This window comes from Natrix helvetica (genome assembly GCF_964273705.1).
Source record: "Natrix helvetica genome assembly, chromosome: 9".
Lineage (NCBI taxonomy): Eukaryota > Metazoa > Chordata > Lepidosauria > Squamata > Natricidae > Natrix > Natrix helvetica.
Genome location: NC_138560.1, coordinates 4,271,213 through 4,287,447, shown reverse-complemented (window position 1 = coordinate 4,287,447; position 16,235 = coordinate 4,271,213). Strand labels below are relative to the sequence as shown.

Sequence of the window (16,235 nt, the reverse complement as noted above, 5' to 3'; positions counted from 1 at the left end):
GGACACCTGTTTGAACAGGAGAACGATCAGACCATCGAAATAGCGTGCTCAATGCATGTCGTCCTCGACTTACAGCCACAATTGAGCACACATGTTTTGGCTGTTGAGTGAGACATTGGTTAAGTGAATTTTGCCCCATTTTTCCATGGTGGTTTCATTACCCAAATTAGGGAACATCATCAGGCTTGCAATAATGATGTTATCTAGTCTGGGTAATGAAGTGCCGTTGGGCTGATATTTCAGAGACACTGAAGAGTCTGTTACGTTTGCAGCTGCGTTTAACCAATCGGAGAGAGGGCGATGTTGATATTTGGGGGGCTTTTCCCCAAGGAAACCAAGGCAAGGGCAGTGCAGAGCCAGCCCCACTGGTATTCTTCCTATGGGGCTTCTTGTCTTACCTTCGCTCTTTCTTCAGAGGCTGGGCCTGTGTATCTGTAGCCATCGCTTTGCTGGGGCGGATTGCACCATCCCACTGGAGGCTGACAAGATCATTTGGGAGACTTTAATTGACACCCAGCTGACCGCTGTAAGTTACCCCTGTCCTATGGAAGTAGTGCCTTCCTTCCTTCCTTCCTTCCTTCCTTCCTTCCTTCCTTCCTTCCTTCCTTCCTTCCTTCTCTGATCCATCCTCCCTCACTCCCTTCCTTCCTGACCCTTCCTTCTTTCCTTCCTTCCCTGATCCATCCATCCTTCCCTTCCTTCCCTCCTCTTCCTTCCCTGACCCTTCCTTCCTTCCTTCCCTGATCCATCCATCCTTCCTCCCTCCTTTCCTCCCTCCCTCCCTCCCTCTCAGCATGGCTGGGACACATGTTACAGGACCTGCCATATTGCTCTTTTATTTTGTGATTGTCTCTGGCAAAGGTTTAAGTACACGTTACTCCCACGTAACACCTCTCCTGCGCGAGCTGCACTGGCTACCTGTGGCCTTTCGGGTGCGTTTCAAGGTATTGATCACCATCTTTAAAGCGCTCCATGGCAGTGGACCTAGTTACCTGCAGGATCGCATCCTACCACACACGTCCCTGCGACCTATCCGCTCACACAGGGAGGGGCTCCTCCTGGTGCCGTCTGCTAGTCAATGCCAGCGGGCGACACCTAGGAGTAGATCCTTCTCTGTGATGGGCCCAACCCTCTGGAATGACCTCCCCCCTGACATTCGAACTACCACCGACCTCCGTTCCTTCCGGCAAAAGTTAAAGACTCACCTATTTCAATCAGCTGGCCTGGCACTTTCTTAGTTCTACCTCCCGGGGATTTATTCATTTTAATTGGGTTTGGGGTTTTAAAAAGTTTTTAATACACTATATACTATATTTAATATTTATTATTCTATGTACAGTCTTGCAACCTCCTCCACCTACGTATTTAATTATTTAACTGTTTTGTATGTATTTTATAACGTATTTTAGTGACTGTACACCGCCCCGAGTCCCTTTCGGGAGAGGGGGCGGTCTATAAATATGAATAATAAATAAATAAATAAATAACTAGAGTCCCTTTTGTAAGATTCCTGAACAGTTGTTGATGGTACAACTTTTAGTGAATATTTGATAAGCCAAACCCTTTGGGGCAGAATTGCTCAATGCAACAACAACTGTTTTTCTTTTGTTTTTACCAAAGTTTTAAATTACACTTGACTTCTTAGTTAAATGCTGATGGGGATTTCCTCTGTTAGATGCCCAGAGAGCTCTTCAAACCTACCCTTGAACCAATCAATAAAAGAAGTATTGCGGATCTTAAAAACCTTTAGAGCTTGGGTTTTGGGGGAAGAAGCTCATGTCTTCTTGTGAACCCGAAGTCTCCACGATGACCGGGAGCAGGATATGGCAGATCTTCATACAAGAATTTTCGGTTTTGTGTTGAGGATGGCTGGGTCCACACCTCATCCTCTCTCCATACTTTTCTTTCAAGGACACCGCCAGCCGCTTCCTCCACCGTTTAGGCCACACCATGGTGGAAGGGCCTGACTCCACACTCTGGATGTTTGGAGGCATGTCGCTGCGCGAAGGCATGCTGGGTAACGTGTACAGGTAAGAGACCCTCCCATCCCACAAAGGGCCTTCCCCAAACCCCTGCCGCCTTTGCGGGCAATGACAGCCAAAGGCACTGCGACTCCCCAGGTACGCCATCGCCGAACGTCGCTGGACTCAGATGCTGGCAGGAACAGAGGACCGAGGGCCAGGCCCCAACCCCCGGTACTTCCACGCGGCTGCCTACATCTCCCCAGGCAAAGCCATGTACGTCCTCGGTGGGCTGACGGCGGACGGAGTGGCCAGCGATTTCTGGCTGCTCAACCTCACCACTTTGCAATGGAGGCTACTGCCGGTAAGATGTCCTCTGGAGTCCAGACTATGCATTCTCGGTGGGATCCTATGAACCTTCCTTGCTAGGTAATAGTGCAGGCTAACTCCTCATCACTCCCAAGCAGCTCCCGGAGAAACAACCCTTCTACGTGCCATTCTTTGCTGCTTATTCGCTCCGGTCACTAAGTTTAGAAGATTACCGTATTTTTCAGAGTATAAGACGCATCTTTTTCCCTCAAAAAAGAGGCTGGGTGCGTCTTATACACTGAATACAGCATTTTTTGTCTCCTGAAGCCCCGCCCCCTTCACCAAAATGGCCATGCATAGCTTTTAGGAGGCTTCCAGAGAGCTCCTGGGGGCTGGGGAGGGCAAAAATGAGCAAACAATGGCCCATTTTTGCTCAATTTTACCCCCAGTCCCCAGCAGCACTCTACAAGCTTCCTAAATAGACTATCCACGCCCTTTTATTTTACGAAAAATGGGCCGTTTTTTGCTCATTTTTGGCCCCATGTAATTTACGGCCCTAATCATGACCCTGTTTCTCCCCTCCCCCCAGGGTACGTCATCAATCACATTCGGAGCAATTTCACGGGTTGTAGAGATCACTCCCCTCCGGCTGCTTTGGGTAAGGCTGGGAGACAGCCTTCAGAAAGATATGCCTGGAATGTGCTCCTGTCTTGGGCTGCTGTGTTGCTTCGTTGGTTTCCCCTCCCCTTTCCTATGGCAGGGGTGTCCAAACTTGGGAACTTTAAGACTTGTGGACTTCAACTCCCAGAATTCCCCAGCCAGCATGGCTGGCTGGGGAATTCTGGGAGTTGAAGTCCACAAGTCTTAAAGTTCCCAAGTTTGGACACCCCTGGCCTATGGCAACTGGAGAGCAGGCTAGGGATGCTTTGCAAGTTGACAAGAGTGGCTTCTTGGAACTCTACATGTGGGTCTGGTTATTCTCACCCGAGAGAAAGTGGGAGACACAGCCTTCCCCATTTCCTCTTAACTCTTTCGCAACGAATAATCTAGAACAGCAGAAGGGGAGAGGAGAGACTCTTTCGTTTGCTGCGTGACGTCATCTTTCTGCACAGCGAAGAAGGTGAATGAGTACCCATACCCAATCAAAAAAATCTGGGCACTGCCTTAAGTCTTCTCCGTTGATAAACAGTGACATGGTTTTCCACCATAGGGAAATCCAGAAGACGGCCTCTAAAGATGATTCCAGCTGGGGCTGAGCAGAGAGCCGTCTTCGGTTCAGGGCCTCTCTTTTGTCTCATAAGGCATTCTCTCTTTTCTTCCCACCCACACTAGGACCCTCTGATCCCAGCCATAGCTGGTCACACCCTCACGGCGCGGCGCGGCTCATCCTTGCTTCTGATTGGCGGCTACTCTCCTGAGAATGGCTTCAACAAGAAACTGCTGGAATATAACGTGGCATCAGAGAGCTGGCATGCCGGGAACCAGGCAGGGACACCTCCGACAGGTAGGTAGAGGATCAGGACAATGTCAGCAAGGGATTTGGGGTTAGAGCGAGCCTAGCACTGTAGTTATCGAAAGAAAATTTCAGAAAGGAACTCCAGGATCCATGACCAAGAGACGGTGGGAAAGCCAGGTCTCTTTCTGTAAAAGCCTCCAAGGAATGGAAGCCCTCCAAATTCCCCAGAATGCATGGTAGGATTGGATTGGATTGGATTGGATTGGAATGGAATGGAATGGAATGGAATAGAATAGAATAGAATAGAATAGAATAGAATAGAACAGAGGAAATAGGAAATGAATGGAATAGAAGAGAAGAGAACAGAGGAAACAGGAAATTAATGGAATGGAATAGAATAGAATAGAATAGAATAGAATAGAAAACAGAAAACAGAGGAAATAGGATAGAATTTGCCAAGTGTTGGGGCCTGTTGACTGCCAGCCACTCCAACAGCCAAATCAGATGATGAGGTGGCATGGGAGTCAGGGCAGCATCCAGGCAACCTGGGAACTCCGAGGGGGAAGAGGGAATGGACCTGGCAGAAAGTGAGACAGAGGCGGAGCCTGGGCCGTCCATCAGCCCTCAGATGGAGAGTTAACAGCCCCAGGTCTGGAGGTGGCTGGTGAGGAAGAGGAGGAACAGCTGGGTCCAGTGCCTGATGCATAGAAGGCAGAGGAGAGGAGAACAGTTGAAATCTATGGGCCGGTCCTTGGGACGGAAGAGCCACCGCTGCTAGTGAAGCCCCACCCTACCTCTGGGGATCAAAGACAGGGGGCGGAGATGAATAGATGTGGCAGGCAACAATTCCTCTCCCCTGCCGGACGGACTTGTTCTCCTGACGTGAAAGAGAAGCTTTTGCCGGGGCTGCCGGGGCTCCTAATAAAGGAATCATTGCTTCACTTATAGAAGGTTGGTCATGTTTGGGGAGGCTGGGTCAAGGATGAGAAACTCTAGGTAGGATTTCCCCCCTACCCTACCCCAAGCCATAAATATGGACACCTGGTACTCCAGATTTCCTTTGCAGGTCTCTACGGCCACTCGGCTGTGTACCATCAGAGCACAGACGCTGTTTACGTCTTCGGCGGCCACCGTTTCCACGTGGAGATGGTTTCAGCTTCTCCTGAACTCTACAGCCTCTACTATCCCAACCTCACCTGGAGTTTACTGGCTCCATCGCAAGGACCAAAGGTGAGTGGCAGCAGAACTAACATAGATGCCCAGATGGGCTTCGGAGGGAGAAGGCAGAAATTTTAGACCCCCTTTAGATTGGAAGTCTTCAACCTTGCCAACTTTAAGGCTTGTGGACTTCAACTCCCAGAGTTCCTCAGCCAGCAAAGCTGGCTGAGGAATTCTGGGAGTTGAAATCCACAAGTCTTAAAGTTAGCAAGGTTGAAGAGCCTTGCTTTAGATCAGGGGTGGGCTATTAATTTTCTCAAGGGGCCATATAAGATGCAAGTAATCCTCGACTCAACAGCTGTTCATTTAGTCACCATTCAAAGTTACGACAGCGACCATTTTCCCCACGTACGACCGTGGCGGCGTCCCCTGCAGTCGCGTGGTCCAAATTCGCTTGGCAACTGACTCCTATTTATGACGGTTGCAGTGTCCCCGGGAGTCGTGCGACACCCCCCCTCCCTCCCCCTTCTGACCAGCCAAGTCCACGGATTCGTTAAACCAACGTGTCACTCGCTCAACCACTCGCCGGGATTCCCTTAACCAGGGTGGCGAGGAAGGTCGTTAAAGGAGGCGAAACTCAACTTGGCAAACATCAACAATGGAAATGTTGGGGGGCTCAGTTCTGGTCGTAAGTCAAGTTGTAGAGTTAAATGGATCTCACAGCGACGGTGGCAAAAAAGGGGCTCCGTGGCTAAAACGCTGAGGTTGTTGATCAGAAAGGCCGGCAGTTCTGTGGTTTGAATCCCCTAGCGCCACGTAACGGAGTGAGCTCCCGTTACTTGTCCCAGCTTCTGCCAACCTAGCAGTTCAAAAGCACGTAAAAATGCAAGTAGAAAAATAGGAACCACCTTTGGTGGGAAGGGAACAGCGTTCCTTGTCCCTTCGGCGTTGAGTCCTGCCGGCCACATGACCACGGAGACGTCTTTGGACAGCGCTGGCTATTTGCTTTAAAACGGAGATGAGCACCGCCCCCTAGAGTCGGGAACGACTGGCACCTATGTGTGAGGGGAGCCTTTACCTAACTATAATCCTGGAATGGAGATTGGTAGGACCCAACTGGAAGAATGAAGCATCAAATAAGGATGAGCAAATCAGAGGTAAATCTCTCCATCCCCCTGCAGCCCCTGGCCCATTTCTTCCATGTGGCAGCCGTCCTGAAGGACACCATGGTGGTCATAGGCGGGCGGACCGAACGGGAGAATTTCACCAACCACGTTTTCTTCTACCAGCTGAATTGCAATACCTGGATCCTTCCCAACATCACAGGTAAAAGTACAGGCAAGCAGGTGCATACCGCTTACAACCTAGAATACGTATCTAGAATAACAGAGTTTCATAAATACTGCTAGAATCTCAGGATTAAACTGTGGGTTCAATACAATACGATATAATACAATGGCAAAGTTGGAAGGGACCTTGGAGGTCTTCTAGTCCAACCCCCTGCCTAGGCAGGAAACCCTATACCCTTTCAGACAAATGGCTATCCAACATCTTCTTAAAGACTTCCAGTGTTGGGGCATTCACAACTTCTGGTGGCAAGCTGTTCCACTGATTAATTGTTCTCACTGTCAGGAAGTTTCTCCTCAGTTCTAAGTTGCTTCTCTCCTTGATTAGTTTCCACCCATTGCTTCTTGTTCTACCCTCAGGTGCCTTGGAGAATAGTTTGCATGCGGCCCCTCCGCCCCTCATTTCCCCCCCCCCCCCAATGGCCTCCTGCGCCGCTCTGCTATAACTCTGTTATTCTATTCTGTTTTTGCCGCCAGACTGCAGGCGGTCCTTTGATTTTTCCAGGTATTTAAGCAGCCCGTGGGCTGGATCTGGCCTGCGGGCCTTGAGTTTGACACCCCCAGCTCTAAAACAACACCTTCATTTCTGTGTTTTGATTGGGGGCTGCTGCTCTTCCCCCCCCCATCAGTTTTTCTCAATTAAAGATGTCGTCTCTCCTTCTCTGCAGCCGGGGCTGTGGTGGGGGAGCCCATCACCGAATCCATCGCCCACGCCATGGCTTCCACGGGAGGCCGCCTCTTCCTCTCCGGGGGCTTCAACGGGGTGGCCCTGGGGCGCATGCTGGCCCTCTCGGTGCCCCATGACCCGTGCCTGATCTTCTCCAGCCCGGAAGCTTGCAACGGCTCTAATGCCAGCTGTGTCTGGTGCCATGCCAGCTGCGTCTCTGCGGATGTGGCTGAAAGGTACGAGAGAATTCCGCAGCCGGTAGTTCTCCACTTACAGCAGTTCTTTTAGTGGCTGTTTAGTAGCGGTTTTTCACACGACCGTTGCACTGTCCCCCGTGGGTCACGTGATCCAAATTGAGACACTTGGCAGCTGACTCCTATTTATGACGGCTGCAGTGTCCCGGGGTCAGGGGATTCAGTTTTGCGACCTTCGGACAAGCAAAAGTCAACGGGGAAGGCAGATTCACTCAGCCGCCATGTTACTCACTTAACGGGCCGCAGTGATTCACTTAACAACTCCGACAAGAAAAAATACATCATCAAATGGAGCAAAACTCATTTAACAATTGTCTCACTTAGCAACAAAATTTTGGGGCTTGATTGTGGTCATACGTTGAGTACTACCTGTTGGGAGTCTGCCTAATTCTCAGAAGGCTGGGCGGCAGGATGGACCTTAAGGGGCGGAGGGCTTGTTTCTGTGAGTTGTGGTTGGGCTGGGGGACTTGCAACTCTGCTTTGGAGTAGCCAATCCTCAAAGGAATTCGGGAATAATCCGTGGGCACCTGGGATAGGAAAAGGAGAGGGGGAAAGGAAAGGGAAGAGCCAGTTTGGTGTAATGGTTAAGGAATCGGGTTAGAAACAGGGAGAGGGTGACTTCTAGTTCCACCTTGAGCATGAAAGCTGACTGGGTGACTTTGGACCAATCAACAGGAGACTGGGAATTCTAGTCCCGCTTTAGCCATGAAAACTAGCTGGGTAACTTTGGGCCATTCATCAGGAGACGGTGACTTCTAGTCCTATCTAAGGCATGAAAGCCATCTGTGTGACTTTGGGCCAATCGCCAGGAGACTGGGAGTTCTAGTCCTGCTTTAACCATGAAAGCCATCTGTGTGACTTTGGGCCAATCCCCAGGAGTCTGGGAGTTCTAGCCCCGCTTTAGCCATAAAAGCCAGCTGGGTGACTTTGGGCCAATCCCCAGGAGACAGTGAATTCTAGTCCCACCTTAGACATGAAGCAGCTAAGTGACCTTGAGCCAGTCCCTTTCCCACAGCCCTTGGAAGGCATCAATGGCAAATCACTTCTGGGTTAGAAGTATAGGGGCAGATTGGTTGACAGTGGAACCTCACAGTTTCTCTTCTTCCTGCAGACAAGGCTGCTCCTTCGGTGGGATCTCCTGCTTTCCCACCCCAAGGTCTCCGGACGAGTGTCGCCGGCTCAGAACGTGTAGTGAGTGCCTCGCCCAACATCCTCGCGCCATGGCCCACAGCCTGGGTATCCCCGTAAGTAGCAACTTACCCATGTTCTGGCAGCGATCCCATTCAGAAACCAGAGGTGGGATCATAAACCTTTTGATCCTGCACTCACTTTACTAGGAGAAGTAAGAGAGTTGGGTTAATGGCAGCAAGTAGGCCCAATGTGACCAGCAACTCCCTGTAAAGAGAGAATTTGGGGGTGGGGCAAATATAGGCAGTGGAGAATGGCTGGCTGGGGAATTCTGGGAATTGAAGTCCACACATACTTGCTAGGGAACTCTGGGAGTTGAAGTCCACACATGCTGGCTGGGGAACTCTGGGAGTTGAAGTCCACACATGCTGGCTGGAGAATTCTGGGAATTGAAGTCCACCTTGCGATCGATATTGTTCTCAACCTTGGCATCTTTAAGCTGTATGGACTTCAACTCCCAGAATCCCTCAGCCAGGCATGAATGCTGGGAGTTGAAGTCCATGCCTCTTAAATTTTCAGAGATTGAGAAATACCGCTTTAGAGATAGGTGTGGTTTATCGGGGTCGAGGATCCAGGGAGGATGGATTCCAGCACAGTTCGTTGAGTGACCGTTTAAAGTTAACGTCACTGAAAAAAGTGACTTATGACCGCTTTTCACACTTACGACCTTGTAGCATCCCCATGATCACATGATCAAAATTCGGCTGCTTGTCCACTGGTTCATACTTACAACTATTGCAGTGTCCCACAGAGTCACGTGATCCCCCTTTGCGACCTTCTGACCAGCAAAGTCAACGGGGAAGCCCGATTCACTAAACAACCGGGGTACTAACTTTAACAGCTCAAGCGATTCACTTAGCAACCGTGGCGAGAAAAAGATCACAAAACGGGGCAAAACTCACTTAGCAACAGAATGTTTGGGCTCTGTTTTGTGGTCGTTAAGTTGAGGACTACCTGCAGTGGAACCCAAGTCAAGCCGCCTTCAAGGCTTGAGGATTAGAACCTGTGGCTGGATTGCAGCTGCCAGGTTTTGTGAATTGCTGTCTGTTTCCCCAGCCTTTGCCGCAGTGTAAATGGTGCACCAACTGCCCCGAGGGTGCGTGTATCGGCAGCACCGGCAGCTGCACATCGGAGAACGACTGCCGTATCAACCAGCGGGAGATCTTCGTGGCCAGCAACTGTTCTGAGATCTCCTGTGAGGCCTCCGACTGCGCAAAGTGCACGGCGTCTGGGAAGTGCATGTGGACGAGGCAATTCAAGCGCACCGGTGAGGAGCCAGACCCGTGATTGGCGGAGGGGGACGGGCGAGATGAGGGGACGAGGGAGGGCAGAAGGGAGGAAAGGGCTGCGGGGTGAGGAGCGAGGGGCAGAGAGCTCTGAGAAAGAAGTCGCTAAAAAAGAAAGACGACAGTTGGCGGTAACGATTGATTGATGATGATGATGTTATCCATTCCGTCGTCTCTGACTCTTGGCGATCCTGTGCGCCAGATCTCTCCACGTCTTCCGATCTTGCGCTACAGGTAATCCTCGACTTAACAACAGTTCATTTAGTGACCGAAGTTGGGCAACCAGGGGGAACGATCCTGGCCTTGAAAGCTCCTAATATTCACCCTTCTTCTCCCCCCCCCCCCAAACCTTAGGGGAGACCCGCCGGATCCTCAGCGTGCAGCCCACCTATGACTGGACTTGCTTCAGCCACTCGCTCCTCAACGTCTCCCCGATGCCCGTGGAGTCCTCGCCCCCCCTGGCCTGCCCCACGCCTTGCCACAACCACAGCACTTGTGGGGACTGCCTCAGCTCCAAGGGGGCGGATGGGGGCTGGCAGCAGTGTGTCTGGAGCGTCAGCCTGCAGCAGGTAAATGTTTTGGGGCATGTTCGGATCTAGGCTTCCCCCAAAACCACACGGCAGAGTCCTGGTCCTGACAAAAGCCCTTTTATGAAACGAATGTGAATTCCTCTCATTCACATTCAGCCAAGGCCTGGCAAACAGTCTTTCAAAGGAATATTTATCACCACAGACCTTATCTAGCTTGGAAAGCTGCCGTGTAAATATTATCCAAATGAGGTGCTGTGCAAGGAAAGGCTGGGCACAGAGTCTCTGAGATTCACGGACAGATCTTCACACTCCTGAAACGAACGAAGGAATGAACGAATTTTCTCCTGCAAACTCCACTCCCCTTTCGCTCCTCTTTTATTTCCTATGGGAGGGGCCATTCACCGTCCACCTGTGGCTTTATTCCCAAGTCGACTCTGATTTCTTAGCTGTTCTTTTCTTCTGGAAGCTCTGCGCATGATCACACTGGGAACAGGCTCCAGCTGTTCCTCTGCCTCACTGCCGTCTAGTTCCGAAGGCAGCTGATAACTGTCAGACAGCCTTGGCCCCGTCTCTGCCTCCAACGCAGAGCCCTCGTCAGAGCTTTTCCCAGCCTCCAGGATTGGCCCACGTTCCTCCCCAAACTCCTCACTGTCCGAATTTGGCTGCCAGCTCTACTGGCCACTGGTGGGCCACAACAGGGCAGCCTGCGTATGTCGGTGCTGCTGGGAAGATTCTTATGCAGGTATCTCCAAATTTGGCCACTGTAAGACTGGTGGACTTCAACTCCCAGAATTCCCCAGCCGGCCATACTGGCTGGGGAATTCTGGCAGTTGAAGTCCAGTCAGTCTTACAGGGGGCCAATTTGGAGACATCTACTCTGATGTGTTCTCTCTATCTCTCCCTCTCCCTCTTCTCTCCACAGTGTATGAGTCCAACTTACCTACCGATGCGCTGCGCGGCCGGGATGTGTGGCCGGGTGCTGAGCGGGTCGGAGAGCTGCGCTCCGTCTTGTTCCTATTTCCAGCAGTGCGCTCTCTGCATCCAGCAGCCTCGGTGTGGCTGGTGCAGCTTCCGGGGAGAGAACGGCAAAGGGCGCTGTCTGGAGGGCGGGCGGAGTGGCCCTCGCCATGGTGAGCCCCTGGGTTTTGGCGGGCGCATTCTGAGAGGGGTATTGAGGGCGCACTGAGAAGCAGAGGGCGAGAAAGGGACCCCGTGGTCAAGGCAAGAAAATAGGCTAGAAACTGGGAGACTGTGAGTTCTAATCCTGCCTTAGGCAGGTATCCTGGTTGGATGGCTTGGGGCCAATCAACATTTGTTCCTTGGGCACAAAAGCCAGCTTGGTCACTCTAGGCCAGGGGTGTCCAAACTTAGCAACTTTAAGACTTGTGGACTTCAGCTCCCAGAATTCCCCAGCCATCTCTCCTTCCTTTCTTCCTTTCTTCCTTCCTTCCTTCCTTCTTTCCTTCCTTCCTTCCTTAATGCAGTATTGCAGGCTAACTCTGCCCACTGCCAGCAGTTCGATCCTGACTGGCTGAAGGTTGACTCAGCTTTCCATCCTTCCGAGGGGGGGTAAAACGAGGACCCAGATTGTTGGGGGCAAGAGGCTGACTCTGTAAACCGCTTAGAGAGGGCTGTAAAGCACTGGAAAGCGGTATATAAGTCTAAGTGCTATTGTTACATCCCTGCAGCTCGGATTTCCCCCTCTCTCTTTTCCCCTCTGCTCTGCAGGGCTGGTGGAATTGTGCGGCCTGAATGCAGACTGGGCGTTCATGTCATGCCCGCCCGAAAACGAATGCCTGAACGGGCACCACGACTGCAACGAGACCCAGAATTGCAGCGACCTGCCCCACAGCTACAAATGCACCTGCAAAAATGGCTACACCCTGGACAAGTTAGTGTGAAAGAAGGATGCGCCAGCCGTGTTTTTAGCTTGCGCCTGGGCTCACTTGGAGGCCTCTAACAATTGGGTAATCAGACCTGGGTCGCAGAACCCGGCGGCGACCCAGGCTGGCCACGCCCCCAAACCGGTTCCCTAGTCTCCGTTGCCATTGCTGGCATCTTGTTTATTAGCTTTTAATTAATAATTAATTTAAAAGCGAATTGCGCATGCACAAGCAACGCATGGCAAAATGTGCGATCGAGCGAGCAAACCAGTACCGCTTCATGTAGGAACCCACCCCTGTTCCCTACCCAAATGAAAGTAAGTCCCTGCCCAGCACCCACATGTCCATCATATGATCTAATCAGGCACCACCCAAAACCTGAGATGCCTTCCAAGCACACCATTGCAGCTGCAGGGCAAGGTGTCCTTGACTCTCTGAGAAAGGAATGTTATTTAGACTACCGTATTTTTCGGAGTATAAGACGCTCCGGAGTATAAGACGCATCTAGATTTTGGGGAGGAAAACAAGGGGAAAATATCTGCCTCTGCCTCCCAGCAATTTGCCTCCTTGCAACAAACAGTACAGACTATATACACTGCTTGTAGTGTTATATTTCAGACTATACTTATACAGATGCTGTTAAAATGTGCTTTCTGGAAGTATAGTTATTCTCTGCTATTTAAAAGAATAGCACTTTTTAAAACAATAGCACCGGGCCTCCTCAGATCAAGCATTTGTTTTAAAAAGCTTCTTCATTTTATTAAGTTGTCTAGAATAATAATAAAGCGGTCTTTTAAAAATAAGTGTAATAATTTGAACATTCTGTAGACATTTATAGTTGTTGACTTGCCTCCTTGCAGCAAACAGCCTGATTAGCAATTTGCCAGCAATTTGCCAGCAATTTGCCATGTGGAGCAAACAGCTAGTTTCACTTTCAATTTCTCCCCAACATCAGCTGTTAGAGGCTGCAGGGGTTGCTATAGCTTTTTGAAGCCTCCGCCAGACCCCGTTTGTTGCAAAGAGGTAAATTGCCGGGAGGCAAAGGGTTGGGGCCGGTGGGTGGGTGGGGCTACATTCGGTGTATAAGACACACCCAAATTTTCACTCTCTTTTAGGGGGGGGGAAGGTGCGTCTTATACTCCGAAAAATACGGTATATATCTCCCATACTCCATATAATCCCCCTCCTCCTGTTTTCCCACAGTAGAAACAATGGGGCAGGCCTGAAGGCCCAAATGGAAAAGATGGCTTCCCGGTCTGACAGGCTGTCCCCTCCCTCTCTTGGCAGCATTACAGGACTGTGCAAACCGGTGTGCGAGCAAGGCTGTGTGAACGGGACCTGCGTGGAACCCAATGCATGCCAGTGCCATTTTGGCTACGTGGGTCAAAATTGCTCGGTGGAATGCCAGTGCAACAAACACAGCAATTGCCGGGGCGTTGGAGCCCAAGACCAGTGCCTGCAGTGTTTCAACAACACCATGGTGAGGAGGGCGAAGAACCACACGGGTGGGGCAGGGGGGGGGGCGGTGGCTGCAAAGCGGAGGGACAACTGGAACCATTTGGGGCTGGATTCTTAGCACCCCAGCTCTGTGGTCTCAGCTCCTTTCTTCCCTCTCTGAGGCTGCGATGGGAGGCAGGAAGCGGGTAGATTGCCAGGAAGGGGGGGGAGCATTCCGGAGGAGTAAGAGGCAACTCAAGTCAGGATATCGTGCGTGTGTGAGAGAAAGAAGGTGAAGACAGCTCCTCCCTAATAGAGTGCAGGTAGTCCTCGGTTTACAACCACAGTTGAGCCCAAAATTTATGTTGCTAAAAGAGACAACTAAGTGAATTTTCAACCCCTTTCACGACCAGTTATTAAGGCCCTCCCGAGCTCCGTTTTTGCTGCCAGAGGCACCGCGGGCTGCTCCTTCGCTGTTTCCAGATCTAATTTCCGGATCCAGCCCCCGGGTCTTGAGTTTGACACCCCTGGGGGTAAAGCAGTAAAGAATTCCGCTTGGAAAAATCGCCACATGTCGTTCTCGGTTTTGGGCCTGGCATAACATCTTGCCAGGCTGAGGATTCTACTATCCGCATCTACAGTATACTTTGGGAACTGTTAAGGAGGGGCTGTCCTCACCCTCTTTCTCTCCCACATCATCTCTGAGCCACGTTGCCTCTTCTTCCCCTGGCATGCTCCCCCCTCCCTCCTGGGAATCTTTCCGCTTGCTACTCTGTCCCAACACAGAGTCCCCAAATTCACCCCTGGTGCTGCCCCGTCGTGCGAAACTCTGCCCGGTCTGTTCTTCCCCGTTCAGGGACAACACTGCGAAAAATGCCAGCCGCTCTTCGTCGGGTCGGCCCTGAACGGCGGCTCCTGCCGACCCTGCCACGTTTTTTGCCGAGGGAACAGCAACATGTGTATCACACGGGAAGAATACAAGCGAGCCCAGCAGGATCCAGTCCGCTTCCTCCTGGAGCCGGCCTTGGTGAGTGACAAGCATTGCCCCCTCCCCCCCCCCAGGCCTTGAGTTTGACACTCCTGCTCTATAGTTTCAGGCTGACTGAGATGAGATCCCCCCCCCCCCTTTGATCATGGATCTGTGGATACGGAGAAGAGGAAGAGAAGGTGTGGGTTGTCTTTTTTCTCTCCACAGATCCCCATGTGGGTGTCTGAAGGGCCTGCCGAAGATGCGGCGGTGTGTGTGAACTGTCAGAACAACAGCTTTGGAGACAAGTGTGAAAGCTGCCTACACGGCTACTTCCTGCTGGAGGGCAAATGTACCAAGTAAGACTGGGTATTTTTTTATGTACCCCTATTTTTCACAGTATAAGACGCTCCGAAGTATAAGACGCACCTAGCTTTTGGGGAGGAAAACAAGGGAAAAATATCTGCCTCTGCCTCTCAACAATTTGCCTCCTTGCAACAATACAGACAATAAACACTCTTTGTAGTGTTACATTTTAGACCAGTGTTTCTCAAACTTGGCGACTTTAAGTCCTGTGGACTTCAACTCCCAGAATTCCCCAGCCAGCTGGCTGGGGGATTCTGGGAGTTGAAGTCCACAGGACTTAAAGTCGCCAAGTTTGAGAAACACTGTTTTAGACTATACTTGTACAGATGCTGTTAAAATTGATGTGGCTAGGTCCCTATTTAACAATAGTTACGGTGTATTGCCGTTCCATAATCATCATTTGCGAACTTCCCAGCCAGCTTCCGACAAGCAAAGTCGATTGGGGAAAGCCGGACTCGCTTAACAACTGTATGATTCGCTTAATGACCGTAGTATTAAAGAGTTGTAAAAACCGGGCGGTGACTCGCTCGACGATCAAAATCCCAGTCCCAATTGGGGTTGTAAGTCAAGGACTACCAATATTTCCGATGTAATGAGAGGTTCCAGTGTGGTTTGTGGTGCATTCAGAGCAATCCGTTACCTCCTCCCCCTCCTCTCCCAGGTGCCAATGCAACGGCCACGCTGACTATTGCCACGAACTGGATGGGACCGGCTGCCCGTGCCAAAACAACACAGAAACCGGAGGCTGCCAAAACAGCGCCCAAGCTGACAAAAAGGACTGCTACAAACAACAGGTAAAGGGTTGCAGGGGGTGGGGGAGGCTCTGGGTTTAGACTGGGAGTGGGGGGTCTTTATAGGGAAGGACGGCCCTAGAATCAAGAGAAAGGGAAGTTCAATCAGAGGGATGAATTTAGCAGCACAAAATCAAGGACTGTTTCTCTGGACTTTGTCCTGCACCGCAGATGTCAAACTCAAGGCCCAGAGGCCCGATCCGGCCCACGAGGAGCTTATATCGGGTCCACCCTCCCCCTGCAAACAGCAAAGGACCGGTCCATAGTGCCTGTGCCAGCAAAAATTTTCTGGGATACATGAGAGCCGAACAAAACCATTCACTGCCCAACAAATATTTATTGACTTAGTATATATCTTTTATTGATGGAGTTAGTAGCGGACATATCCCGAAGGCCCGCCATCACAAATAACCTGGAGCACGTTACATTTCTTCAAAGAGGATGGAATCCTGGAAAGGAATCGTCAATTTTACATCAGTTTTTGTGGTTCGGAGTAACAATCAGAACCACTTGTGTCCTGCGGTTGTTGCGAGCACAGCATTAAAGGCCGGCATCAGCTTTCCGGACCCTGTTGCACTGATCAAAGAGGAGAAATAAATTTTAAGGTCCACTAACAAGTATTACTGGGGTTTCGGA

At 50.9% G+C, this 16,235-nt stretch overlaps 1 protein-coding gene across 1 annotated transcript in view; it reads left to right on the top strand.

Annotated features, from left to right (window-relative positions):
- Positions 1 to 16,235, top strand: part of MEGF8 (multiple EGF like domains 8) — a 48,867-nt gene that overhangs the window by 29,246 nt on the left and 3,386 nt on the right. Inside the window, 16 exon segments of the mRNA XM_081962528.1 lie at positions 416 to 526; positions 1,912 to 2,030; positions 2,121 to 2,325; positions 3,603 to 3,774; positions 4,793 to 4,956; positions 6,066 to 6,210; positions 6,899 to 7,133; positions 8,263 to 8,395; positions 9,396 to 9,606; positions 9,980 to 10,194; positions 11,078 to 11,285; positions 11,884 to 12,046; positions 13,326 to 13,518; positions 14,332 to 14,502; positions 14,671 to 14,801; positions 15,470 to 15,602. Coding sequence (XP_081818654.1) covers positions 416 to 526; positions 1,912 to 2,030; positions 2,121 to 2,325; positions 3,603 to 3,774; positions 4,793 to 4,956; positions 6,066 to 6,210; positions 6,899 to 7,133; positions 8,263 to 8,395; positions 9,396 to 9,606; positions 9,980 to 10,194; positions 11,078 to 11,285; positions 11,884 to 12,046; positions 13,326 to 13,518; positions 14,332 to 14,502; positions 14,671 to 14,801; positions 15,470 to 15,602 — 2,709 coding nt within the window.